Source organism: Lutra lutra, chromosome 16 (genome assembly GCF_902655055.1).
Source record: "Lutra lutra chromosome 16, mLutLut1.2, whole genome shotgun sequence".
Taxonomy (NCBI): domain Eukaryota; kingdom Metazoa; phylum Chordata; class Mammalia; order Carnivora; family Mustelidae; genus Lutra; species Lutra lutra.
Window position 1 is genome coordinate 34734047 of NC_062293.1, and position 23524 is coordinate 34757570.

The following is a 23524-nucleotide window of genomic DNA, read 5'->3' on the forward strand; positions in this document are numbered from 1 at the left end:
TTATGACTCCATGGTTTTGCCTTTTCTAAAATGATTTAGTTGGAATCATACTAAGCTTCCCTCATGTCTTTTTGTTGCTTGATGGCTCTTTTCTTTTTATTGCTAAACAATATTCATTTATATATGGATACCATTTTTTAATCCATTCACCTACTGTAAGACATACTGGTGGCTTCCAAGTTTGGACAATTCTGAATAAAGCTGTTATAAACGTTTGTGTGCATAGTTTTGTGTGGGTGTGCTTTCTTCTCATTTGCATCAATATTTACTACAATTACTGTATTGTATGGTAAGACTGTTTTTAGCTGTGAAAGAAACTGCTGTCTTCCAAAGTAGCTGTGCTATTTTTGCATTCCCATCATCAGTGAATGAGGGTTCCTTTTTTTTTTTTTTAAGATTTTATTTATTTATTTGACAGAGAGAGAGAGAGATCACAAGTAGGCAGAGAGGCAGGCAGAGAGAGAAGGGGAAGCAGGCTCCCTGCTGAGCAGAGAGCCCGATGTGGGACTCGATCCCAGGACCCTGGGATCATGACCTGAGCCAAAGGCAGAGGCTTAACCCACTGAGCCACCCAGGTGCCCCGAGGGTTCCTTTTCTTATACATCCTTGCCAACATTTGGAATTGTCTGGGTTTTGAATACCAGCCATTCTAATAGATGTGTAGTAGCATCTTACATTTTTTTCATTTACAATTCCCTACTGATGTTTAATGTAGAACATGTTTTTCACTTGCTCTTTTGCCATCTCTACATCTGTTTGGTGAGATGCCTTTTCAATCTTTTGCCTGGTTTTCAGTTGGGTTCTTTATCTTCCTGTTGTTGAGTTTTAAGTGTTTTGTGTATATTTGGTATACAAGTCCTTCATTCAGATACATGTTTGCAGATATATTCTTCCGGTCTGTGGTTTGTCTTTTCATTCTATTAACAGTATCTTTTATGGAACATAAGTTTTTCGTCTTAATCAAGTTCAGCATACCAATTTTTTCTTCGATGGATCATGCTTTAGATGTGTCTAAAAACTCACCACCAGGGACGCCTGGGTGGCTCAGTTGGTTAAGTGACTGCCTTCCCCTCAGGTCATGATCTCAGTATCCTGGGACTGAGTCCCACATCAGCCTTCTTGCTCAGCAGGGAGCCTGCTTCTCCCTCTGCCTCTGCCTGCCATTCTGCCTGCCTGTGCTCACTCACTCTCTCTTTCTCTAAAAAAAATAATAATAAATAAAATCTTTAAAAAAAAACAAAAACTCACCACCAAACCTGAAGTCATTCAGATTTTCTTCTGTCTTTTCTTCTAAAGGTTTTAGAGTTTTCATTTTACATTTAGGTCTGTGATTCATTTTTAGTTAATTTTTGTGAAGGATAGAAGGTCTGTATCTAGATTCATTTCTTTGCATGTAGATGTCCAATTATTCTATCAGCATTTGTTGAAAAGATCATCATTCTCCATTGGATTTTCTTGCTCCTTTGTTAAAGACCAGTTGACTGTATCCTTGTGGGTCCATTTTTAAGCTCTTTATTCTTTTCCATTGTTTGATTTGTCTGTTCCTTTACTAATACCACACTATCTTGATTACTATGGATTTATAGTTAGTCTTGAAGTTGGGTAGTGTCAGTTCTCTGCCTTTCTTTAGTATTGTGTTATGCTGATTTGTTTCTTAATAAACTTTAGATTCAGTTTGTCAATATCCACAAAGTAACTTTCTGGAATTTTGATTGATTGCATTAAGTCTATAGATCAAATTAGGAAGAACTAACAACTGAACAATATTGAGTCTTCCTATCTATGAAGAGAGAGTATCTCTCCATTTGTTTTGGATCTTTGATTTCTTTTATCAGTTTTGTAATTTTTCTCATATGGACTTAAAGAGGTTTTTGAACCAAAACAGGTAGGAACTATGGCTGCCATGATCATTTTGGGCATATAAGTATTGAAAATGTATTTTAATCAGATTATACTTAGAATTTTTGCCCTGCATTTTTAAAATGCAATGTGGTATTATAAGTATTGTCCATATTATGACATCGTTCCATGATTTTTTGCATAAACTTTGCATTTTAAATGTTCATATCATTAGTAAAATGGATAATAAATTGTGAGGTGTTCACATTATGGAATACTAGACAGCAATATAAAAAATGAACCACCATTCATATAAATGAGTCTTACAGATATAATGTTGAGTAAAAGAAACCAGACACAGAAGAATATAAATGGTATGATTTCATTCTTCTGAAATTTAAGAAGAGACAAACATAATTATGCTAGTAGAAGTCAGAACACTGATTACTATTGTGCAGGGGTGAGGGGCAGTTTGGGTTGAGAAAGGGCAAAAGGGAACCATCTAGGATTCAAGGAATGTTTTTGTGTCCTGAGTGAGTGTTAGTTACATGGGTGTGTGTATGTGTGTTTAGTGAGCTGTATACTTAAGACTAGTGCATTATATATATATATATTATAATTTAATAAAAATGTACAAATAAATATACATCAAAGGAAAAAACTTGGAAAATACAAAAGGCGCAAAGGAAAGAAAACTCATAAGCTTAAAGATGATCATTAGTAACGTTTGGATTTGTATCCAGCTGTCTTATTTTATGCATATATTTACCTGACACAAATTGATTTCTATGATTCATATTTCTTTGTACACTTTTTTCATTTAATGGTATATTATGAGTACTGTTTTTTTTTAAAGGTTTATTTATTTCAAAGAGAGAGCACATGTGTGAATTGTAAGGAGGGGCAGAGGGAGAGGGAGAGAATTTCAAGCAGACTCCCCACTGATCATGAAGCCTCTCAGGAGCTTAATCTCAGGGCCCTGAGATCATGACCCAAGCTGAAATCAAGAGTGGAATTTTTAACTGACTAAGCTACCCAGGTGCCCTTATGAGTACTGTTTTAACAGAGATCTTTCACATGATTTTTATTTTTTTAAATATTAATTAGAAATGAAAAAATTATTATAACGGGGGCTGGGGGTGCGTGGGGGGAAAGCAGAGGGAGAAAGGATCTTAAGTAGATTCTGCACTGAGTGACTGCCATCTCACAGCCCTGAGATCACCACTTGAGCCAAAACCAAGAGTTGGAGGCTTAAATGACTGAGCCACCCAGCTGCCCCTTTCACGTGATTTTTAATTGCAGTGTAGGATTTTTGTGAGTGTACATATTCTTTCTTTTTTTTTTTAAGATCTTATTTATTTATTTGAGAGAGAGACAGAGCATGGGGCAGAGGGAGAAGCAGGCTCTCCAGCTGAGCAGAGAGCCCAACACGGGGCTTGATCCCAGGGCCTGAGCTGAAGGCAGTCACTTAACCAACTAAGCCACCCAGGCGCTTCGTGAGTGCATATATTCTAAATTACTTGATTAATCTGGCATTTGAAATGTAAGTTGTTACCAGCTTTCCCAGAATAAGAAAAAATTTTGTTATAAACATCCTTGAAAATATATCTTTTTCTTTTTAAAGATTTTATTTATTTATTTGACAGATAGAGATTACAAGTAAGCAGAGAGGCAGGCCACCCAGGTGCCCCAAAAATATATCTTTTATATCTTTTTATATGTTGCTGTTTCCTTTATGTATTGTAAATACTAATTCTTTGTTGCTTATTGCATTGCATGTATATACTTGTGTCTGTGGTTTATTTATGGAGTATTTTTCTAAAAGTTGTTTTTATTTTAGTGCATTTAATATCTTTTATGAATTTTTTTATGAATTATATTTGAGTTTAGTTTAAGCAGTCTTTTCTTATCTTGTGCTACATTTTCTAAAAGTGTTATTTTTTCTTAATAAAATCAATGAAGGATTCCTTTTTGTTTATATTGTGAATTGAAAATCCATTTTATTTCCATATGGATAATTTTCTCAGCATCATTTACTAAATAGTTCATCCATTTCTTTCTGATTTGTAGTGACACTTCTGCCACATATCTGATTTTCATTTATTTGTAAATTTCTGGACTTTGTTCTATGATCTAAACTCATATTTGTTAATTACTCTGGCATTAGAAAAGTGTTGATATCGGGATGCCTGGGTGGCTCAGTTGGTTGGACATCTGCCTTTGGCTCGGGTCATGATCCCAGGGTCCTGGGATCAAGTACTGAATCAGGCTCCTTGCTAAGCTTCTGCCTCTGCCTGCTGTTCTCCCTGTTTGTGTTCACTCTCTTGTTCTCTCTCTCTCTCTGACATATAAGTAAATAAAATCTTTAAAAAAAAATGTTGATATCTGGTAGTATCTCCTCACTTTGTTCTTTTCCTTTGGGATAAATAAATTTTAGAATTAGTTTGCAAATTTCCATGAAAATTTCTGTTGGAATTTTGGTTAGAATTTCACTGAATTTAGAAAGAATTATTTATTTATAGTACAGGAGTTTTCCCATTCACAAACATGATGTATAAAGTTCTTCGTTGATTATGTCCTACATCTCAATAAAATTTTGTTATTTCATTTTTAAAAGTTTTAGGTGTTTTGGATAGGTTTATTCCTAACTATGTTAAAGTTTCTGTTTCTTTTTCAAATGATGTATTTAAAAAATTGCATTTTCTAGCTATTGCTGCATAAAAATGGTAGTGGATTTTTATTTATTTATCTTGCAGTCAACACTTTGCTCAACTATCTTTCAGATTTGTCTATGGATTCTTAAATTTTCTATGTAATGATACTGTCTATAAGTAATGATTATTTTCTTTCTTCCCAACTCCATCACATTCCATTTATTTCTTTGTTGGTTTAAACTTCCACTGCATTGTTTATCACAGGCAATGAAACAGGCATCCTGGTCTTATTGCTATTTAAAAGACACTATGTTATTAGCGTTACATCATTTAGTAATATATCTACTGTATTTTTTTTAAGATTATATATTTATTTGAGAGAGAGAGAGAGATCACAAGTAGGCAGGGAGGCAGGCAGAGAGAGAGGGGGAAGCAGGCTCCCTGCTGAGCAGAGAGCCTGATGTGGGGCTCAATCCCAGGACCCCGAGATCGTGACCTGAGCCGAAGACAGAGGCTTAACCCACTGAGCCACCCAGATGCCCCTACTGTATTGTTTTAAAATTCTTTATTTTAAATTTTTTTACAGTTTGATTGAAATATAATTCACATGCCATAAAATATACCCTTTAAAATATACAATTCAGTAGTTTTTAGTCACAAAACTATGCAACAGTCACTGCTATCTGACTTCAGAACATTAAAGCTTAAGAGCCACCTGAAAACAAATGAGCCAGTTAGTATACATTTTGTATGTAGCATGTATTGTTTCCTTGAGTCATTTAAAAATTTTTTCTTGTCATGTAGTCATATTATTCTCACCATTGGAATACTACCTGGAGGTAATTCAGGCATTTACGTGTATATCAAATCTTTTAAGCTCTTCTTGGAGAAACCATTTGATACATTTTTATTTAGTCCTTTTTAACTGTTTTTTGTTTGTTTGGTTTGTTTTTATGTTTTTAAAAGTAACTTCTATGCCCAGCATAGAACTCGAACTCACAACCTTGAGATCAAAAGTTGCATGATATACCAAGTGAGCCAGCCAGGCATGCCTAGTTCATTACTTTTGAAGGGCACTAAATAATATACTGATTGCCTAAAGAAGTAATGAAGCTCCTAAATGTATTACTTACTGTTAAAGTGTCTTTGACTTTGAAGAGAATTTGGGAATATATGGCAATCTATCTATCATCTATCTACCTATCTATCTATTATTTTTAACAAGTGATCAATTTATTAAAAAGGTTGATTTAAGGGGCACCCAGGGTCCTGGGATCGAGCCCCATATTGGGCTCTCTGCTCAGCAGGGAGCCTGCTTCCTCCTCTCTCTCTCTCTGCCTGCCTCTCTGCCTACTTGTGATCTCTGTCAAATAAATAAATAAAATCTTTAAAAAAAAAAAAGGTTGATTTAAGCATAAACACTAAAAAAAGTAAATTAAAAGTAAATGTTATATAAGAAAGCCCACATAATTATGGGTTAGCTAACCCATAATAATATATATAATCACAATTTTGTTAAAAATAAATATTGACTTAATAAAAAGTTATGATATAACTATATTGATGAGAATGCATAAGTAAAATGTATGTTTGGTGGTATGAGAGACTTAAAGAGGTACTTTTGTATAGGGTGCCAATTGAGGGAATATGTGGGAACTTAAAACATACTGTTTGTGTATTAACAATGTTTGCCTAAAATTTCAATGTATACTTCATTGAGTTTTATGGTTTTTAGAAGTTTGTTTTCCTCTTCCCATTTCCTGCAATGTACTTAATAATGGTAATTTCTTATAGGGACATTTTTCTGCTGTTCTTCAAAAAGAAGAAAAAGTCTTACCAATTCATGGTAAAGAGGAGGCAAGAGTAGTACCGATTATTAGTGCATCAACTCAAATAATGCTCAAAGGACTTTTTATGGTGTTTGACTATCTTTTTAGGCAAAATAGCAGGTTAGTAACTATATATGACTTGTATTTTCCCTTCTAAAAATAGTAGTTTTATTGGGTGCCAGCATGTGTTTAGGTTGTGTGAGTATCTAGGTTCATTGTAAAGAAGTGGTATAAATATTGTTCTTATTTGTTGGTACAGACTTTGGTCAATTGAAATTAGTTTTTATAAATGAAAATGAGTATTGAAATAAAAAAGTAGGTATATTTTAAATACATTTTTAAGTTAATGCAGTATTAAATTTATAATTGTGCATGACTGAACTTAAATATTTAGGTTTTAAGGATAGTCAGAAAGTCTCTTATTGTGTAAAGCCTCTATTTAGTGAAACGTGAAAAATGAGAAACAGTTAACTCCCCTCACTCAATCCTTCACTGAATTATAGTACTATCTGGTTCCAATTTTTTATGGTAAAATATACAGAACATAAAATTTACTATTGTGACCATTTTAAGTGTACATTTTAGCAGCATTAGGTGTCTTCACATGGTTGTGCAACCATCACCACTATCCATTCCCAGAACTTTATCAGGAACTCTATACCCATGAAATAATGTTTCCCATTTCCCTCTTCCCACAACCTCTGGTAACCTCTCTTCTTTTCTCTCCATGGATGCGCCCCTTTTAGGTATCTCCTACAAAGTGGAATCATATAATTGTTCTTTTGCATCTGGCTTATTTAACTTAGTATAATGTTTTTAAGGTTCATCCACGTTGTAATATATATCAGAATATATCAGAATACCGTTCCTTCTTATGGCTGAATATTGTCAGATTCCATTGTATGTACATACCATAGTTTGTTTATCCCTTGATGGGCATTTGGATTATTTTTACCTTTTGTCTATTGTGAATAATGGTACAGTGAATATTGATGTACAAGTATGTTTGAGCCCCTGCTTTCAATTTTTCCAGGTAAATACCTAGCAGTAGAATTTCAGGATCATATGCTAATTCTGTGTTTAACTTTTTGAGGAATCAACAGACTATTTTCTATAGCAACTGGACATTTTAGATTCCCATACTATGCACAGCATTTCTAGTTGCTTGACATACTTGCCAAATATACTTCTTGTTTCTGACTTTTGGAATAATAGCCATCCTAATAGGTATAAAGTAGTATCTGCTTATAGTTTTGATTTATTCTACCCTCCACTAATGGCTAATGTTATTGAGCATCTTTTCATGTTCTTATTGTCCATTTACATGTCTTCACTGGAGTAATGTCTATTCATGTACTATGCCATTTTTGAGTTGGGTTGTTTTTTGTTGTTGTTGAGTAGTAAAAGTTACCTGTATATTCTACATATTAATCCATATCAGATATATGTTTTACACATATATTCCATTCTGTGGGTTGTCTTCTCACTCTCTGATAATGTCCTTAGATGCACAAAAGTTTTTTTAATTTTGATGAAGTCCAGTTTATTTTTTCTTTTGTTGCTTGTGCTTTTGGTATATATGGCCAAATCTGGTATCATTAAGATTCTCCCCTATGTTTTCTTCTTCTTCTTCTTTTTTTTTTTTTTAAAGATTTTATTTATTTATTTGACAGAGAGAGTGAGAGAGCACAAGCAGGGGAGCAGCAGAGGGAGAGAGAGAAGCAGGCTCCCCGCTGATAAGGGGCTCAATCCCAGGACCCTGGGATCATGAACTGAGAAGAAGGCAGATGCTTAATTGACTGAGCCACCCAGGCACACCACCCCCCCATGTTTTCTTCTAAATGTTTTATAGTTTTTAGCTCCCAGTACTTTTATAAAATTCTCTCTAAGTATTGTAGGGTCCCTGACTTGAACTTTGAGATCTGATGTCTCTTAACAGTCACTATTATTGTGAAGGCATGGTAGAGAATACCATATTTTAATCTGTTTAAACTCAAGTGTGCATAGCCTTTTATTGAAAGAAATTTTAAGTTGGATGGAATCACAGAGATCAATACCTTCATTAAAAGTTAATGAAGACTGAAACCCATATTATAAAGGAACTTAAAATTTATAACTGGTTTCCTAAACTTTTAAAACTTTGAGTAAAAATTCTTTCAATTTTCTCATGTAATGAAAAAGTAATAAAAAACTATAATCCACTGTTTAGTTTCTTTAAGGATAACTGTTATCTATTTTGTGACTGATAATGTAACACAGAGTGCAAAGAGCTCTAGACTAGGATTTCGGAGACCTGGATTTTAATTCCGGTTTTCCTTTGATTTATGTATTGTTTGAACATGGAGATGGTAAATACTAAGGGATGAATGTTTAGATAATATGTAACCTCTAAGAGGAAGTTGATTGTAAGTTTTAATGGCTCATTTTCTATCAGAATTACTGAATTTAATTAGCGGTGGGGGTTGTTGGTGGGGAAGATGTTATCTTTGAGTGGGAAAATACCAGGACTCTCAATTTGGTTTTAATTCAGTCAATTTTTATATTTATGTAGCTGGGACATTATGTGTTTCATAAAGTTTTGCCATCTAATTACCATTTTATTTTCATCCAGATTTGCAGATGATTATAAAGTTGCTATTCAACAGACTTTTTCTTGGATAAATCAGATTGATACTTCAGATAAAAATGGATTCTTTGCTCTGGCAAAAAATAAGAAACATTCAAGAAGGAAAACTGCAGTTCATGTGCTAAACTTTTGGTGCTTAAATCCAGCTGTGGTAAGCCTATCATGTTGTAAATGAAAATTCTGTCATTTTGCTCAATGTTTTTCTCTTGTAAAGATGATTTTATGTATCTAATATTGTTTCTTTTTAGGCCTTTTCAGATATTAATGGCAGAGTTTGGACAATTGTTTTGACATCTGGGACATTATCACCAATGAAATCCTTTTCATCAGAACTTGGTGTTACATTTACTATCCAGCTGGAGGCTAATCATATCATTAATAACTCACAGGTTAGTATGTTTTTTGAAGTCTCTCGGTCTTTTTGCTGCAATATAATTTTAAATAAAGAAAATCAGAAGGTACCTGAAATACTAACATAACCTAATAGGAAATTCAACATTTTAGCTTTAGAACAGAAGAAAAATCTGTCAGCTGTTTGATAATGCCAACAGAAGGAAATATTGATAAATAGCTTTCCTTCAGTTCAGTGAGTAAAAATAGACACTTTTGATGGAAAGATTATATTGCAGTTTCTTCATTTAAGTATGTTTTAGGTTTTTAAAAATGAGAATTAAAAACAAAACAAAAATTTAGTGTGTTTGCCATAGTTCCTATTGCATAATTATTTGTTCATGTGTTTCTCTTTTCCAACAGACAGTGGTATATCCTTATTCTTCTTTTTATGTCCCCAGTCCTCCAGTGCACCTAGATTAATACTGAACAATAGTGTTCGCATATGTATGTACATATATATAGCAAGTATTCAGCATATGTTTGAATATCTGAAATGAATTAAAAGTACTCTCATGAGTCCTATAACTTAAGATTTTAATGTTTTATAACAATACCACGTAAATGTTATTTAATTTTCTAGGAACATTTGAATTGTTATTTGTCAGTCTACCTTCTGCTTCTTCTTATGAAGTAATTTTATGATGCTACATACTTAGCACCTGTGCACCTAACACATTTCTAGTTCTTTATAAAGCTGTTGTTTTTTTTTCTTTTTAAAAATTTTATTTATTTATTGGAGAGAAAAAGAGCATGAGTGGGGGAAGGGAGAGCACAGAGCCTGATGCTGGGCTTGATTCCAGGACCCTGAGGTCATGACTTGAGCTGAAGTCAGATGCTCAACTGACTGAGCCACCTAGATGCCCCATTAAGCTGTTGTTTTCAACCAAGGTGTATGTGTAGGGACATTTTTAGTTTTCACAATTACTTGGGAGGAACTTGTAATATTTAGTATGTTGGGACCTTGAATGTTAAGCTCCTATATAACCAAGAATTGTGCTTTCTATAGTGCCAGACTGCTCCTTTTTAGAGACATTGCTACAAACAATAGTGAAGAAAAAATATATGTTCCACATTTTTTTTTTCCACATCCTCAACAACATTTATTTCTTATCTTTTTATTTGCCATTCGGATAGGTGCAAGATATATCTCATTGCACATTTTTTTTTTCCTTTTGAAGGCGTGTGTGTGTGTGTGTGTGTGTGTGTGTAACACTTTTAAGTTCCACATTTTTTTAAAGATTTTATTAATTTATTTGACAGAGATCACAAGTAGGCAGAGAGACAGGCAGAGAGAGAGGAAGGGAAGCAGATTCCCTGCTGAGCAGAGAGCCTGATGCGGGTGCTTGATCCCAGGACCCTGAGATCATGACCTGAGCCGAAGGCAGAGGCTTTAACCTACTGAGCCACCCAGGTGCCCCAAGTTCCACATTCTTAAAAGATTTTTTTTTTTAATTCCAGTTAACATGCAGTGTAATATTAGTTTCAGGTGTACAATTTAGTGATTCAGCTCTTACATAGAATACCCAGTGCTCATCATAACAAGTGCTCTCTATGTTCTGTAGTTTTAAGTTGCCTTTTTTAGAAGTCCAAATAAATATGGGAAGTCATTAATAAAAATGAAGATATATTTCTCATAAGACTATTGTTATAGACTTTATGTTCCCAATCTAGTACATAAAAGCCCATTTAGCCTGTAATCTCAAGGGGTCATAATAGGAAAAATGCTAATTATTCAGTTGAATTCTATTATTATTATTATTTTTTTTAAGATTTTATTTATTTGTCAGAGAGAGAGAGGGAGAGAGAGCGAGCTCAGGCAGACAGAGTGGCAAGCAGAGGCAGAGGGAGAAGCAGGCTCCCCGCTGAGCAAGGAGCCCGATGTAGGACTCGATCCCAGGACGCCGGGATCACGACCTGAGCCGAAGGCAGCTGCTTAACCAACTGAGCCACCCAGGCGTCCCTCAGTTGAATTCTATTATAATATTTCCCCCAACTTTAAAAATTTGTATTTTATTGTGAAGTGTGTTGTTGTCTTTTTAATATCTGTGGGTTCTGCCGTCATGTTCTCCTTATTCCCTACGTGATATTGTCAATTTGTATTTTCTGGTTTTACTTTTTTTTTTTAAATCAGTGTCAATTTGAGTTTATTACTTTTGTTAATCTTTTTAAAGAATAAACTCTTGGCTTTTTTGAGTTTTTCTATTTTATTTTATTTTTAAAGTTTTTATTTATTCACTTGACAGACAGAGATCATCATTTGAAAATATAGGACTATTACATTTTTCAACAATCTGAAGCCTTTATTGTCTTTAGATTACTAATAATTTTTTTTTCTCTTAGTCAAATTAAGTATACAAAAGCTAGGTCTATATGAATGTAGAGCAATTGCAAATAACTAAAATTTGGTGGGTCTGATATTTTAAGACTATAGATCTTTGAGCATCAATGAGTTTGTAAATTTGTTAAGTATATTAATATTGAATGTACTTAGCTCTTGTCATAGTTGAGTCTTAGAGGCTTACCTACAGCAGATTGTACATCTCATAAGAGTTTGGAATCATTTCTGATTTACTCATTTCATTTGTTCACATCCCACAAAATTTTGTTACATGCTTAGTTTTGTAAAGCTATTGAGGAAGTGGATAAGTAAAAGTTTTTGCTTTTATTGTAAGTGGTAAGTGGTCTGCTTAAAGTAAAATTTCTATAAATTAGATATATACATATATAATTAATGGTAATTGAAAAACAGCAACAATTTAAAAATAAATTTCCGCTAAACTTGTTGCTTGATTTTCTTTTGACATACATAAAATTAAGGCTCTCAACTAAATGCTAATTTACGTAGTTTAGGCATGACTCTAATATGACATATTTATATTCTAGGTTTGGGTAGGCACCATTGGGTCAGGCCCCAAGGGTCGGAATCTCTGTGCTACCTTCCAGCACACAGAAACATTTGAGTTCCAGGATGAAGTGGGAGAACTTTTGTTATCTGTGTGTCATACTGTGCGCCAAGGAATTTTGTGTTTCTTGCCATCTTACAAGGTAAAGCAACATTTATTTTTTCTTTTGCCTTTAAAAAATCACACGGGATTACCATGATACGCTTTCAGAGTTCAGAAGCAACAGAAGAATTAGTTTTCTAAGCATCATATATAATTTTACTTATTTATTAAGATATTGCTTGCTCAATCACTGTTTTACTTGAAATTCTAAGAGATTAAAAGTCTTCAAGCAAGGTTAGTTATATAAGGACTGTTTATGTGTACATTATTTTTATTTAGGGACAGCTTGATTTTTTCATAGCTTAAGGAAAGCATTCTTCACTTTCATAAATTATACTTTTTTTTTTTAAGATTTTATTTGTTTATTTGACAGAGAGAGATCACAAGTAGGCAGAGAGGCAGGCAGAGAGAGAGGAAGGGAAGCAGGCTCCCCAGTGAGCAGAGAGCCCTGATACAGGGCTTGATCTCAGGACCCTGGGACCACGACCTGAGCTGAAGGCTTTAACCCGCTGAGCCATCCAGGCGCCCCATAAATGATACTTTTGAATGTTTCATTCATCTGAATCTAAAGTCAGACTTCCTTTGTTACTCGTGTTTTTTACTTCATGTATTTGGCTAGATATTTTTCTAGCTTTTAAAGTCATTCTGATTTTTAATAATATTTTCTTGTGTAAAATTTAGTTCTATAGTGTATTTTAGTCCTAATATTCAGCATTAAAACCACATATAATTCCTGAGAGTAAAAGACTTTATCAAATGACCCTTAAAGATGGTGATATTAGGAGTATGGCCTTAGGGAGGTGCTTAAGTCATGAGGTCAGAATTCTTATGAATAGGATTAATGTTTACAAAAGAGGATCTGAGAGAAACCTTGCCCCTTCCACCATGTGAGGACATAGAGAAAAGGTGCCAGCTATTAACCAGGAAGTGGGCCCTCACCAAATGTGACCACGCTGGTGCCTTGATCTTGGATTTTCCAGCCTCTAGGACTGTACATGATAAATTTCTTATGTTTAAAAGCTATCCACCTTGAGGTCTTTTGTTATAGCAGCCCGAAGGAGACTAAGACACATACTTTATTAAACAGAGACAATAAATTAGTCTTCCTGTAGATAAATTGAAGGAATTGCTTTCAGAAGAAATTGAATCAAATAGGTTTTTTTTTTTCAAGAACATCCGAAAATAAAGTGGACATAAACATCTTCAAAATTCTTAATAGAAAGCAATGTTTATCCCAGAGTCTGAACATTTATTACACCAAGCAGCTATGTTAAGGAAAACTAAAAAGCTTGGAACTAGAGAAGAGTAAAATCTCGGTAACAATCCCAGAAAGTGAGCCAGAAATGCCCAGTTGAGTAAATGAAAGATTTCATATTCTAGGCTTCAAAGGCATTGTAAGAATGATTCTTTATATGCTAGGAAGTAGTTTGGTATCTTTTGTTTGTTTGTTTGTTTCTATTTTTTGTGTATATAGAGGAAAACCAAATCTAATATAAAGTTATTAAAATTGACAATAATTGCCATTGAAAAAGTTACAGTGAAAAAAGAGACTGTTGAATAATGAACCATATCTTTTGGTATCTTTTATTATTTTCTCAAATAATAAAATTTTCATTAGCCAATTTCAGTAGTTTAAAAATATATTCTAATTCTTAATATATTTAGGTGAAATATATCACTTGGTAGGAGAAAAGTAACTACTCTAAATATAAAAGTAATGTTACCTCCTAAATTTAATTTTTGGAATAGATTTAGCACAGTATTAATTTTATAGTTTCTGAAAAAATTGATGATTATTGGGTGACTACAGAGCCTAACATTTAAGTATACTTTTTAGCAGGTTTATCAATTGGCTTAACAAATGGATTATTTTTCTGCTCCTACCTTTTCAACAAAAAACAATGGGAAGATACAGAAAATAAGCTTTCAAAAATATTTTGTTTTGGTTTTAGTTTATTTCTTTTATTAATAGTGGGATTGATAGTTCTCTGGGGGTTTTGCTTATTTATTTTCTAATTTATTGTCCTTGTACCATATTTATCTTTTTTATTGATTTGTATGACTTTTAATAGATCACATGGATATTAATTCTCTATAAAACATATAAAAAATTCTCCAGTTTTTCATTTTTGAATTATTATAATTTCTTTATTTAAGCTTTAAAAGTTTAATTTGTTGCCCAAGTAATTCTTATACATAATTAAGTAATAAAAAATGATTATGATGAAAAACAGCAGTCCCCTTCCTCACTTCTCACTTTTCAGTCCTATACCTCAGAGGCTTCTCAAATCTTTGACCTATTCCTCTAATATTTATTGTTATTTCTTTTTTAAAAATTGTGGTGAAACACGCATAACATACAACATATCATTTTAACCATTCTGTGAGTATACAGTTTAGTGCCGTTAAATATATTCGCTATTTATGCAACCATAAACAACTGTCCGTTTCTACAACTTTTGCATCATCCCAAATAGGAATTCTCTAACTATGAAAGAGTAGCTCCTTAGATCCCCTCCCTGCAGTCCCTTATAATCTCTATTCTACTTTCTGTCTGTAAGAATTTTTCTGTCATAGGTACCTCATGTAAATGGAATTATACAATATTTGTCCTTTTGTAACTGACTTATTTCTCTTTAATATAATGTTTTCAAGGTTCGTCCATGTTATAGCATGTATCAGAGTTTTATTTTTTATGGATGAATAATCCACTGCATGTACCACATTTTGTTTATCCATTCATTTCTCAATGGTGACTTGGGTTGTTTCCACCTTTTGGCTAATGTGAATAATGCTGCTATGAACATCAGTGTACAGATACCTGTTTGTGCTCTTGGCTTTCAGTTCTTTGGGATATATACCTAGAAATGGTATTGCTGTATCATATGGTAATTCTGTATAACTTTTTGAGGAACCAACATGCTGTTTTCCACAGCAACTGTACGATTTTAGATTTAGAAAACAGCACTGCATAAAGATTTCCATTTTTCCACATCCTTGCCAACATTTGTCTTTTTCTGTTTTTTTTGGTTCATAGCCATACTAATGGGTATGAAGTGGTATTTCCTTGTGGTTTTGATTTGCATCTCCCTAATGATTAGTGATGTTTGTTGTGCTTATTATCCATTTGTGTATCTTCTTTGGAGAAATGTCCATTCAAGTACTTTCCTCATATTTGAATCAGGTTTTTGTTGTTTCTGTTGTTGAGTTTTAGGGGTTCTTTATATGTTCTATATATTAATCCCTTATCAGAGATATGCTTTATAAATATTACCTTCATTCTTTGTCTTTTCACTCTGTTGGTAGTGTTCTTTGATGAATAAAAGTTTTAAATTGTGAAATTTTGATCAAGTTTAATTGTCTGTTTTTTCTTTTGTTATCTCAGCTTTTGGTGTCATAACCAAGAAATATTGCTAAATCCAATATCATGAAGATTTCCCCCTATGTTTTCTCTAAGTGCTCAATAGTTTAGCTATTACATTTAGATCTTTTAACCATTTTGAGATAATTTTTTTAAAATATTTTATTTATTTATGTATTTATTTTAGAGAGTCAGAGAACACAGGGAGGAGCAGATGCAGAGGGACAAGCAGACTCTGTGCTGAGTGTAGAGCCAGACATAGGGCTTGATCCCGCCATCCTGAGATCGCCAACTGAACTGAAACCAAGAGCTGGATGCTCAATTAACTGAGCCACCCAGGCACCACAAGATAATTTTTATATATAGTGTGAGGTACGCGTCCACTTTTTTTTTTTTTTTTTGCATGTGGATACCCAGTTTTCCCAGCATCATTTGTTGAAAAGATTCTCTTTTCTCCAGTGAAGTGTCTTGGTACCCTTGTTGAGAACTCATTAACCACATATGCAAGGACTTAAGTGTGGACTTCCTATTCTCTTTCCTTGGTCTATAAATCTATCCTTATGCCATTACTGTTTCAAATACTTCAACTTTGCAGTAAGTTTTAAAATCAGGAAGTGTACGTGCCCCTTCGGATCACTACGTTTGTATCTTTAGGGTAAATACCCAGCAGTTTATAGCAGCAATGTCTACAATAGCCAAACTATGGAAAGAACCTAGATGTCCATCTACAGACGAATGGATAAAGAAGATGTGGTATATATACACAATGGAATACTATGCAGCCATCAAAAGAAGTGAAATCTTGCCATTTGCGACGACGTGGATGGAATTAGAGGGTATCATGCTTAGCGAAATAAGTCAATCAGAGAAAGACAACTATCATATGATCTCCCTGATATGAGGGAGAGGAGATGCAACATGGGGGGTTGAAGGGGTAGGAGAAGAGTAAATGAAACAAGATGGGATTGGGAGGGAGACAAACCATAAGTGACTCTTAATCTCACAAAACAAACTGAGGGTTGATGGGGGGAGGGGGTTGGGAGAGGGGGGTGGGGTTATGGATATTGGGGAGGGTATGTACTATGGTGAGTAGTGTAGTAGTAGTAGTAGTAGTAGTATGCTGTGAAGTGTGTAAACCTGGCGATTCGCAGACCTGTACCCCTGGGGATAAAAATATATGTTTATAAAGCTGTAAAAAAAAAAAAAAAAAGAAAAAAGAAAGGATGAATACCCAAGTTTTGTAGCAACATGGACGGGACTGGAAGAGATTATGCTGAGTGAAATAAGTCAAGCAGAGAGAGTCAATTATCATATGGTTTCACTTATTTGTGGAGCATAACAAATAGCATGGAGGACAAGGGGAGATGGAGAGGAGAAGGGAGTTGAGGGAAATTGGAAGGGGAGGTGAACCATGAGAGACTATGGACTCTGAAAAACGATCTGAGAATTTTGAAGGGGTGGGGGGTGGGAGGTTGGGGGCACCAGGTGGTGGGTATTGTAGAGGGCACGGATTGCATGGAGCACTGGGTGTGGTGCAAAAATAATGAATACTGTTATGCTGAAAAAATAAAAAATTAAAAAAAACAAAAAAACAAAAAATAAATAAAATATAAACACCAAAAAATAAAACAAATAAAAGAACATATATCAAAAAATAAATAAATAAATAAAATAAAATCAGGAAGTGTAGACCCTCTAATATTGTTCTTTTTCAAGATTGTTTTGGCTATTTGGAGTTCCTCAGGATTCCTAGTGCATTTTAGGATGGATATTTTTTCTTTTTCTGCAAAAGAATGCTGTTGGGATTTTGATAGGGATTGCATTGAATCTATATTTTGTTTTGGTGGTATTACTAATAATATTATTAATTCTTCCAATCCATGGACATGGGATGTCTTTCCATTTATTTATGTCTTCTTTAATTGTTTTCAGCAATGTTTAGTAGTTTCAGGGTACAACTCTTTAACCTTGGTTAAATTTATTTCTGAGTATATTTGTTTATGCTGTTGCAAATGGATTGTTTCCTTAACTTCCTTTTCCAGTTGTTCATTGCTGCTGTATGGAAAGAGAACTGATTTTTCTGCATTGATTTTTGTGTCCTGAAACTTGCCTGAATTTATTTGCTTTATATGCTTTATATTTGGTGGGTTTTGGGGGTGGGAAATCTTTCGCTTTCTATTTATAAGATCATGTCTTCTGCAAACAGAGATCATTTTAGTTCTTCCTTTACAATTTGGATATCTTTTACAATTTGGATATCTTTTATTTCCTTTTTCTTTCCTGATTATTCTGGCTAGATCTTAAACTACTATGTTGAATAGAAGCTACTATGTTGAATAGAAGGGGTACAAACTGACATTCCTGACTTGTTCCATTGAGTGTGATGTTAGCTGTGGGTTTTTCATATATTGCTTTATAATGTTGAAGTAGAGGCTGCCCTGATGTCTTAGGCATGTGGTTCTCTCAACCACATGGCAGCTTCTTCAAAGCCAACAAGGGTGTCTCTTTTCAGAAAGGCAATAATCTTTTAAGGATTTTACATGATCAAGTCAGGTCCACCCAGGTTAATCTCCCTTTTGATTAACTCAAAACTAGTTGAGGTGGATTTTAGTCACATCTGCAAAGTCCTTCTACCTTTGCTACATAATATAACCTAATCATGAGGTGAAATCTTATTATTCACATTTATCTCACTCAGAGTGAAGGGGAGAAGTTTACACAGAGTGTATACAGAGGGCAGAAATCTTGGAAGCTATCTTAGACTTCTTCCTACAGAGGGGTAAATCATCAGGGTAAGAAAAGAGTTAAGAAGAACCATTAGGATCAGGATTTGCTTCTTTGGCATATGCAGAGAAGATTGAGTAAAGTGAAATGAGATTTGTGAAATGCAGTCAGGTAGCAAAGGCATCATGATGGGCACATAATAAGTTCTCCATAGATGCTTGTTCAGTGAACACATAAATGGATAGATATTAATTCTCCTTAGTCCAAGTCTTCCTTATTGTGTCTAAAATCCGAGATATTTTAGAACTACAAGCTAACATCTCTGTGATTTGTACCATAGATCAATACATTCTAATCCTTGCATATTTATTTCTGTATTGAGAAGGAACTTTTTTTTTTTTTGGGTGAGAAGGAACTTTTAATATTCTTAATTAAATTTTTAAAAATACCAAAATTATTTACATTGAGAAACTTGCTTATATTACAGTTAAGAACTTTCTGGGAAATTTAGTAATGTTATTCACATTTATTTTTTTCTACTGGATCCACTGAGGATATAATTACTGAATGTGTACTTCATGCCAAGGACTGCAAAGCCCTGTTGAAGATTCAGAAATGAACAAGATCTCTCGTTCTTTTATCCCTTCCAGATGATTTCAGTTTTGGTAGTGGTATCAAATATCTTGTGTACAAATCTCTATGGTATTTGACAAAATCTATAATCATTAGGAAGATAAAAGTGATAAGGAGTTAAGAGCAGGAAGAAACCACATTTGATTGAATGAATCAGTGATGCTTTTCTAGAGGAGATTCTATTTCAGTGGGTGTTAAAAAAGGTGGGTAGATTTGCAGTGGTGGATATGGTAGTGGAGATCGTATTTTAGACTGAGGGGATTATATTAGCAAAGTCATAGAAAAAGGTTTTTTTAGTTTTATGTTTTTAATTTTTTTCTATAGAAAATATTTTTATAATCATGAGTTCAGGTTACCTGTGTGAAAGAACTTTAGCTTAACGAGTAAAGAACTAAAGAACTCAGTTTAATGACTGAGCCACCAGGCACCCCTGTCTTTCTCATTTTTAAGCTATGTTGCATTTAATCTGAAGGAGAAACCGAATTATTCCATTTAAACTATTTTTTTTTCTTATTTAGATGCTTGAAGTTTCTATAGATTATGGATTTGCCTTATTTTTTTAAAAATTTTTTTTAAAGAAGATTTTATTTATTTATTTGACAGAGATCACAAGTAGGCAGAGAGAGAGAGAGAGAGAGGAGGAGGAGGAAGCAGGTTCTCTGCTGAGCAGAGAGCCCGACATGGGACTCGTTCCCAGGACCCCAAGATCATGACCTGAGCTGAAGGCAGAGGCTTAACCACTGAGCTACCCAGGCGCCCCTGGATTTGTAATTAAGTAAATAAGTAAATTTGTAAATAAGTAAAATTACTTATTTTAAGTAATCAACCGAGCCTTTTTAAGGAACATTTCTTCCACAATGTTAAGTAGAAAGAATCTTCATGGTGTTGAGGCCTTTGGGGTTATAAGAGGTTAGGTGTAATTCTTAAGAATTTTTTGTTTTGTAGTGCCTGGGTGGCTCAGTTGGTTAAGTGTCTGCCTTCGGCTCAGGTCATAATCTTAGTGTCCTGGGACTGAGTCCTACTTCCAGCTCCCTGCTCAGTGGGGAGTCTGGTTCTCCCTGTCTTCTGCTCATTTTCTCTCTCTCTCTCTCTCAAAAATAAATAAAATCTTTACTAAAAAGACAATTCTCTCTTTTTTTTTTAAAGATTTTATTCATTTATTTGACAGAGAGAGATCACAAGCAGGCAGAGAGGCAGGCAGAGAGAGAGGAGGAAGCAGGCTCCCTGCTGAGCAGAGAGCCCGATGCGGGGCTTGATCCCAGGACTCTGAGATCATGACCTGAGCCGAAGGCAGTGGCTTAACCCACTGAGCCACCCAGGTGCCCCAAGACAATTCTCTTTTTAATTAAACAATATTCATTCATTTGTTCATTCCTTCATCGATTTTTTTTTTTTTATTTAACAAACATTTATTGGGCACATACTATATTCTGAGTAGACAACTCAAATTACTTTGCCAAGGTCATATGTTTAATTAATGAAAGCACGTGCCTTAGGACTCTTGATTTTCTGGCCCAGTTCTATCTTCATAATAGCTAGCATTCTAGAGTTTGATATATGAAATATAGTTGATCTGATATTATTAATTTGGTCTGTTTTTATTTAGAATATTATACAGGTTTATATGAATACCTATATATTTGTATATCAGTATTTATATTTGCTTTTCACATTTAGCTTTGTTTGTGAGGTAAACTATTATCCTTGGAAGGTAGACATAAGAGCTACTATGAAAAGTGCTGAAAAGTATGCTGAAAAGTGGCTTCTAATGAGCTAGGGATCAAATGTTCTGAAAAAAAGGAGATCATTTGGAAAGTAGCTACTTAAATAACCAGCTTTTTGCTTTATTTGTGCGTGTGTGTGTGTGTGTGTGTCTGTGTGTCTGTATACGCATGCATATAGTCATTCACGCCATTTGTCTATAAGTAATATGTGTGCGTTTGTGTCATATCTGGCTTCAAAAGACCTTTATAAAAATATATTGATTATAATTTTTTAAGTGAAAAATCTAGGGAGAATAAGAGCAGGGAAGTTAAGTCTAATTAGAGTCAAGGATGGCCGGATAGATTTCTAGCTTGAAGAGGCAAGGGTCAAGCAGTAAATCTAGAAGCTGCATTCAAACTGCTTGTGTATCCCCCACTCTCTAACCTTGATTCTAAACTATACTTTCCATGGCTGAGAGCATAGATATAGAAAGCACTTTGGTGAAATGACAGGCAAATTGGTTAAGTTTAACTCATGATTAATTTACTATACAATATCCATATTAAAGCAATTTATTTGAATTTAATATGAGATAGAAACACTTGGAGGCCCCAGGCATTTGTCTTGGTTACAGTCTTTAATATCCACCTATAGTCAATCTTCGTAATAGTAACCAATGGATTTTTCTTTTTGGCTGACGGTTTCAGATTGGCAGCTTTTCAATTTAGATGATTTGGGTGTTGACAGGTAGGAATCACCTTGATGCAATGGTAGCCTCCAAATATTGCCTATGAGGCAGGCTCTCCCAATGGTAATGGGACAGAGAAGCTCACAGCCCACATTAAAATGCTTAAATCACATAGTTTATTAAATAAATTTAAAACCACAAGAAGAAGCAAGGGGATAGAGTTGAGGGTTAGTTAATACATTTAGGACAGAGTACAAATGGGGCACCTGGGTGGCTCAGATTGTTAAACATCTGCCTTTGGCTTAGGTCATGATCCCAGGGTCTTGGGATCAAGTCCTGCATCAGACTCTCTGCTCAGTGCAGAGTCTGCTTCTCCCTCTGCCTCTGATGAATAAATAAATAAAATCTTTAAAAAAAAAAAAAAGGTGAGAGTACAAGTGTTTGGAAGGACTACATTACCTAAATCCTGGGTTATACAGTGTTTGTATGTCTTGTCTTTATCTCTCTGCTATTTCAGTTTTCCTTACAGATGGCATGGTTACAAAGACTAAAAATGAGGTTTGAGTAAGGTGCCACAATAATGGAAAGTGCTCAAAGCTAATGCTCATGTTTATTTTATTAGGGAAAAGTAGGGGTGAGTGCACTTGGCTATCGTTGTAGTCACCAATCAGCCTCCTTGGCAACCATGTATACATTTACTTTTCTTGGGCAGATGATATGTGGGGCCAGGATGGGTGTCAAGAATAGATGGCTGAATTAAGCATTCTTGAATATTGCGTGTTTCATATGCCTCAGATATATTTAATATATTTTGAATATTTAGTGTCTACTTGATCCATCCTTCCCTTTCCATCTGTGTTCCTATGCATATGCTATGCTTATTTGTTTAACATGTTTTATGGGTTTCCAGCTTCTATCTAGGGCTTGAACATCTTGTGAATTTCGCCCATCCATTTGGTTTCTTGCCTTTTGTATTAGAATTGAATATTCTCAAGTAATACAACAAATGCAAACTATAGATGTGACTTTTTTCAGTCTCTTGACTTCAATTTTAAGGTGCCAGATACCCAATGGTTACTACATTTTAAAACTCTTGAAAGACATGGCAGTTTCTACAGGACATGGTGAATGAATGGTTAGAATTCATACCAGTGCATTGGTATTTGCTTTGGAACAAAGAACTATTTCTGAATTTTTTGAGGTAAAATTTGCCTCACTTGCCCGGGTTAGATTAACATTATCTTAAAGATGGTATAACTAGAAAGTCATGGTATCATGACAGATTTTGATGTGAAAAATATCAAGGAAAATATTGAACAGATAGAGCAGCTCAATGTAGCAAAGTCTGTAGGTCATGTAATCTTTTTTTTTCTTTTTAATAGATTTTATTTTTTTAAAGTAGTTCACACAGCAAAACTGAGTGGAGAGTGCAGAGAGCTCCTATTTCCACACTTGCATAGCCTCCAATGTTATTAACATCCCTCAGCAGAGTGGTACATTTATCATACTTGATGAATTTATATTGACACATCATTATCATGCAAAGTTCATAGTGTATGTTAGTGTGTTCTTGGTATTATACATTTTATGAGTTTTTATAAATATATAATATGTATCTACTATTATAATATGCATAGTAGTTTCGTTGCCTTAAAAATCCTCTGTGTTCCACCTGTTCATTCCTCCCTCCCCCAATCCTTAGCAACCACTGATCTCTTTGTCTTCATACTTTTGCCTTTTCCAGACTGTTCTATCGTTGGATTCATATAATATGTAGCCCATTTCACTTACTAATATGCATATAAGTTTCCTCTATGTCTTAGCATGCCTTGCTACCTCATTTCATTTTGGCATTTAATACTATTTATTGTCTGGATGTACCAGTTTATTTATCCATTTACCTATTGAAGGACATCTTGGTTGCTTCCATGTTTTTGGCAATTGTGAAGAAAGCTGATGTAAACATCAGTATGCAGGTATTTGTATGGACATAAATTTTCAATTCATTTGCATAAATACCAAGGAGTACAATTGCTAGATTATATTTACTTTTGTAAGAAATGACCAG

The 23524-nt window shown here is 34.3% G+C and overlaps 1 protein-coding gene across 2 annotated transcripts in view; it reads left to right on the top strand.

Moving 5' to 3' along the window:
- Positions 1-23524, top strand: part of BRIP1 (BRCA1 interacting helicase 1) — a 188318-nt gene that overhangs the window by 86159 nt on the left and 78635 nt on the right. For both annotated transcript variants that reach the window (XM_047707226.1, XM_047707227.1), the window contains exons 11-14: positions 6288-6442; positions 8934-9099; positions 9197-9337; positions 12225-12386. In XM_047707226.1, coding sequence (XP_047563182.1) covers positions 6288-6442; positions 8934-9099; positions 9197-9337; positions 12225-12386 — 624 coding nt within the window. The remainder of the gene's footprint in view (positions 1-6287; positions 6443-8933; positions 9100-9196; positions 9338-12224; positions 12387-23524) is intronic.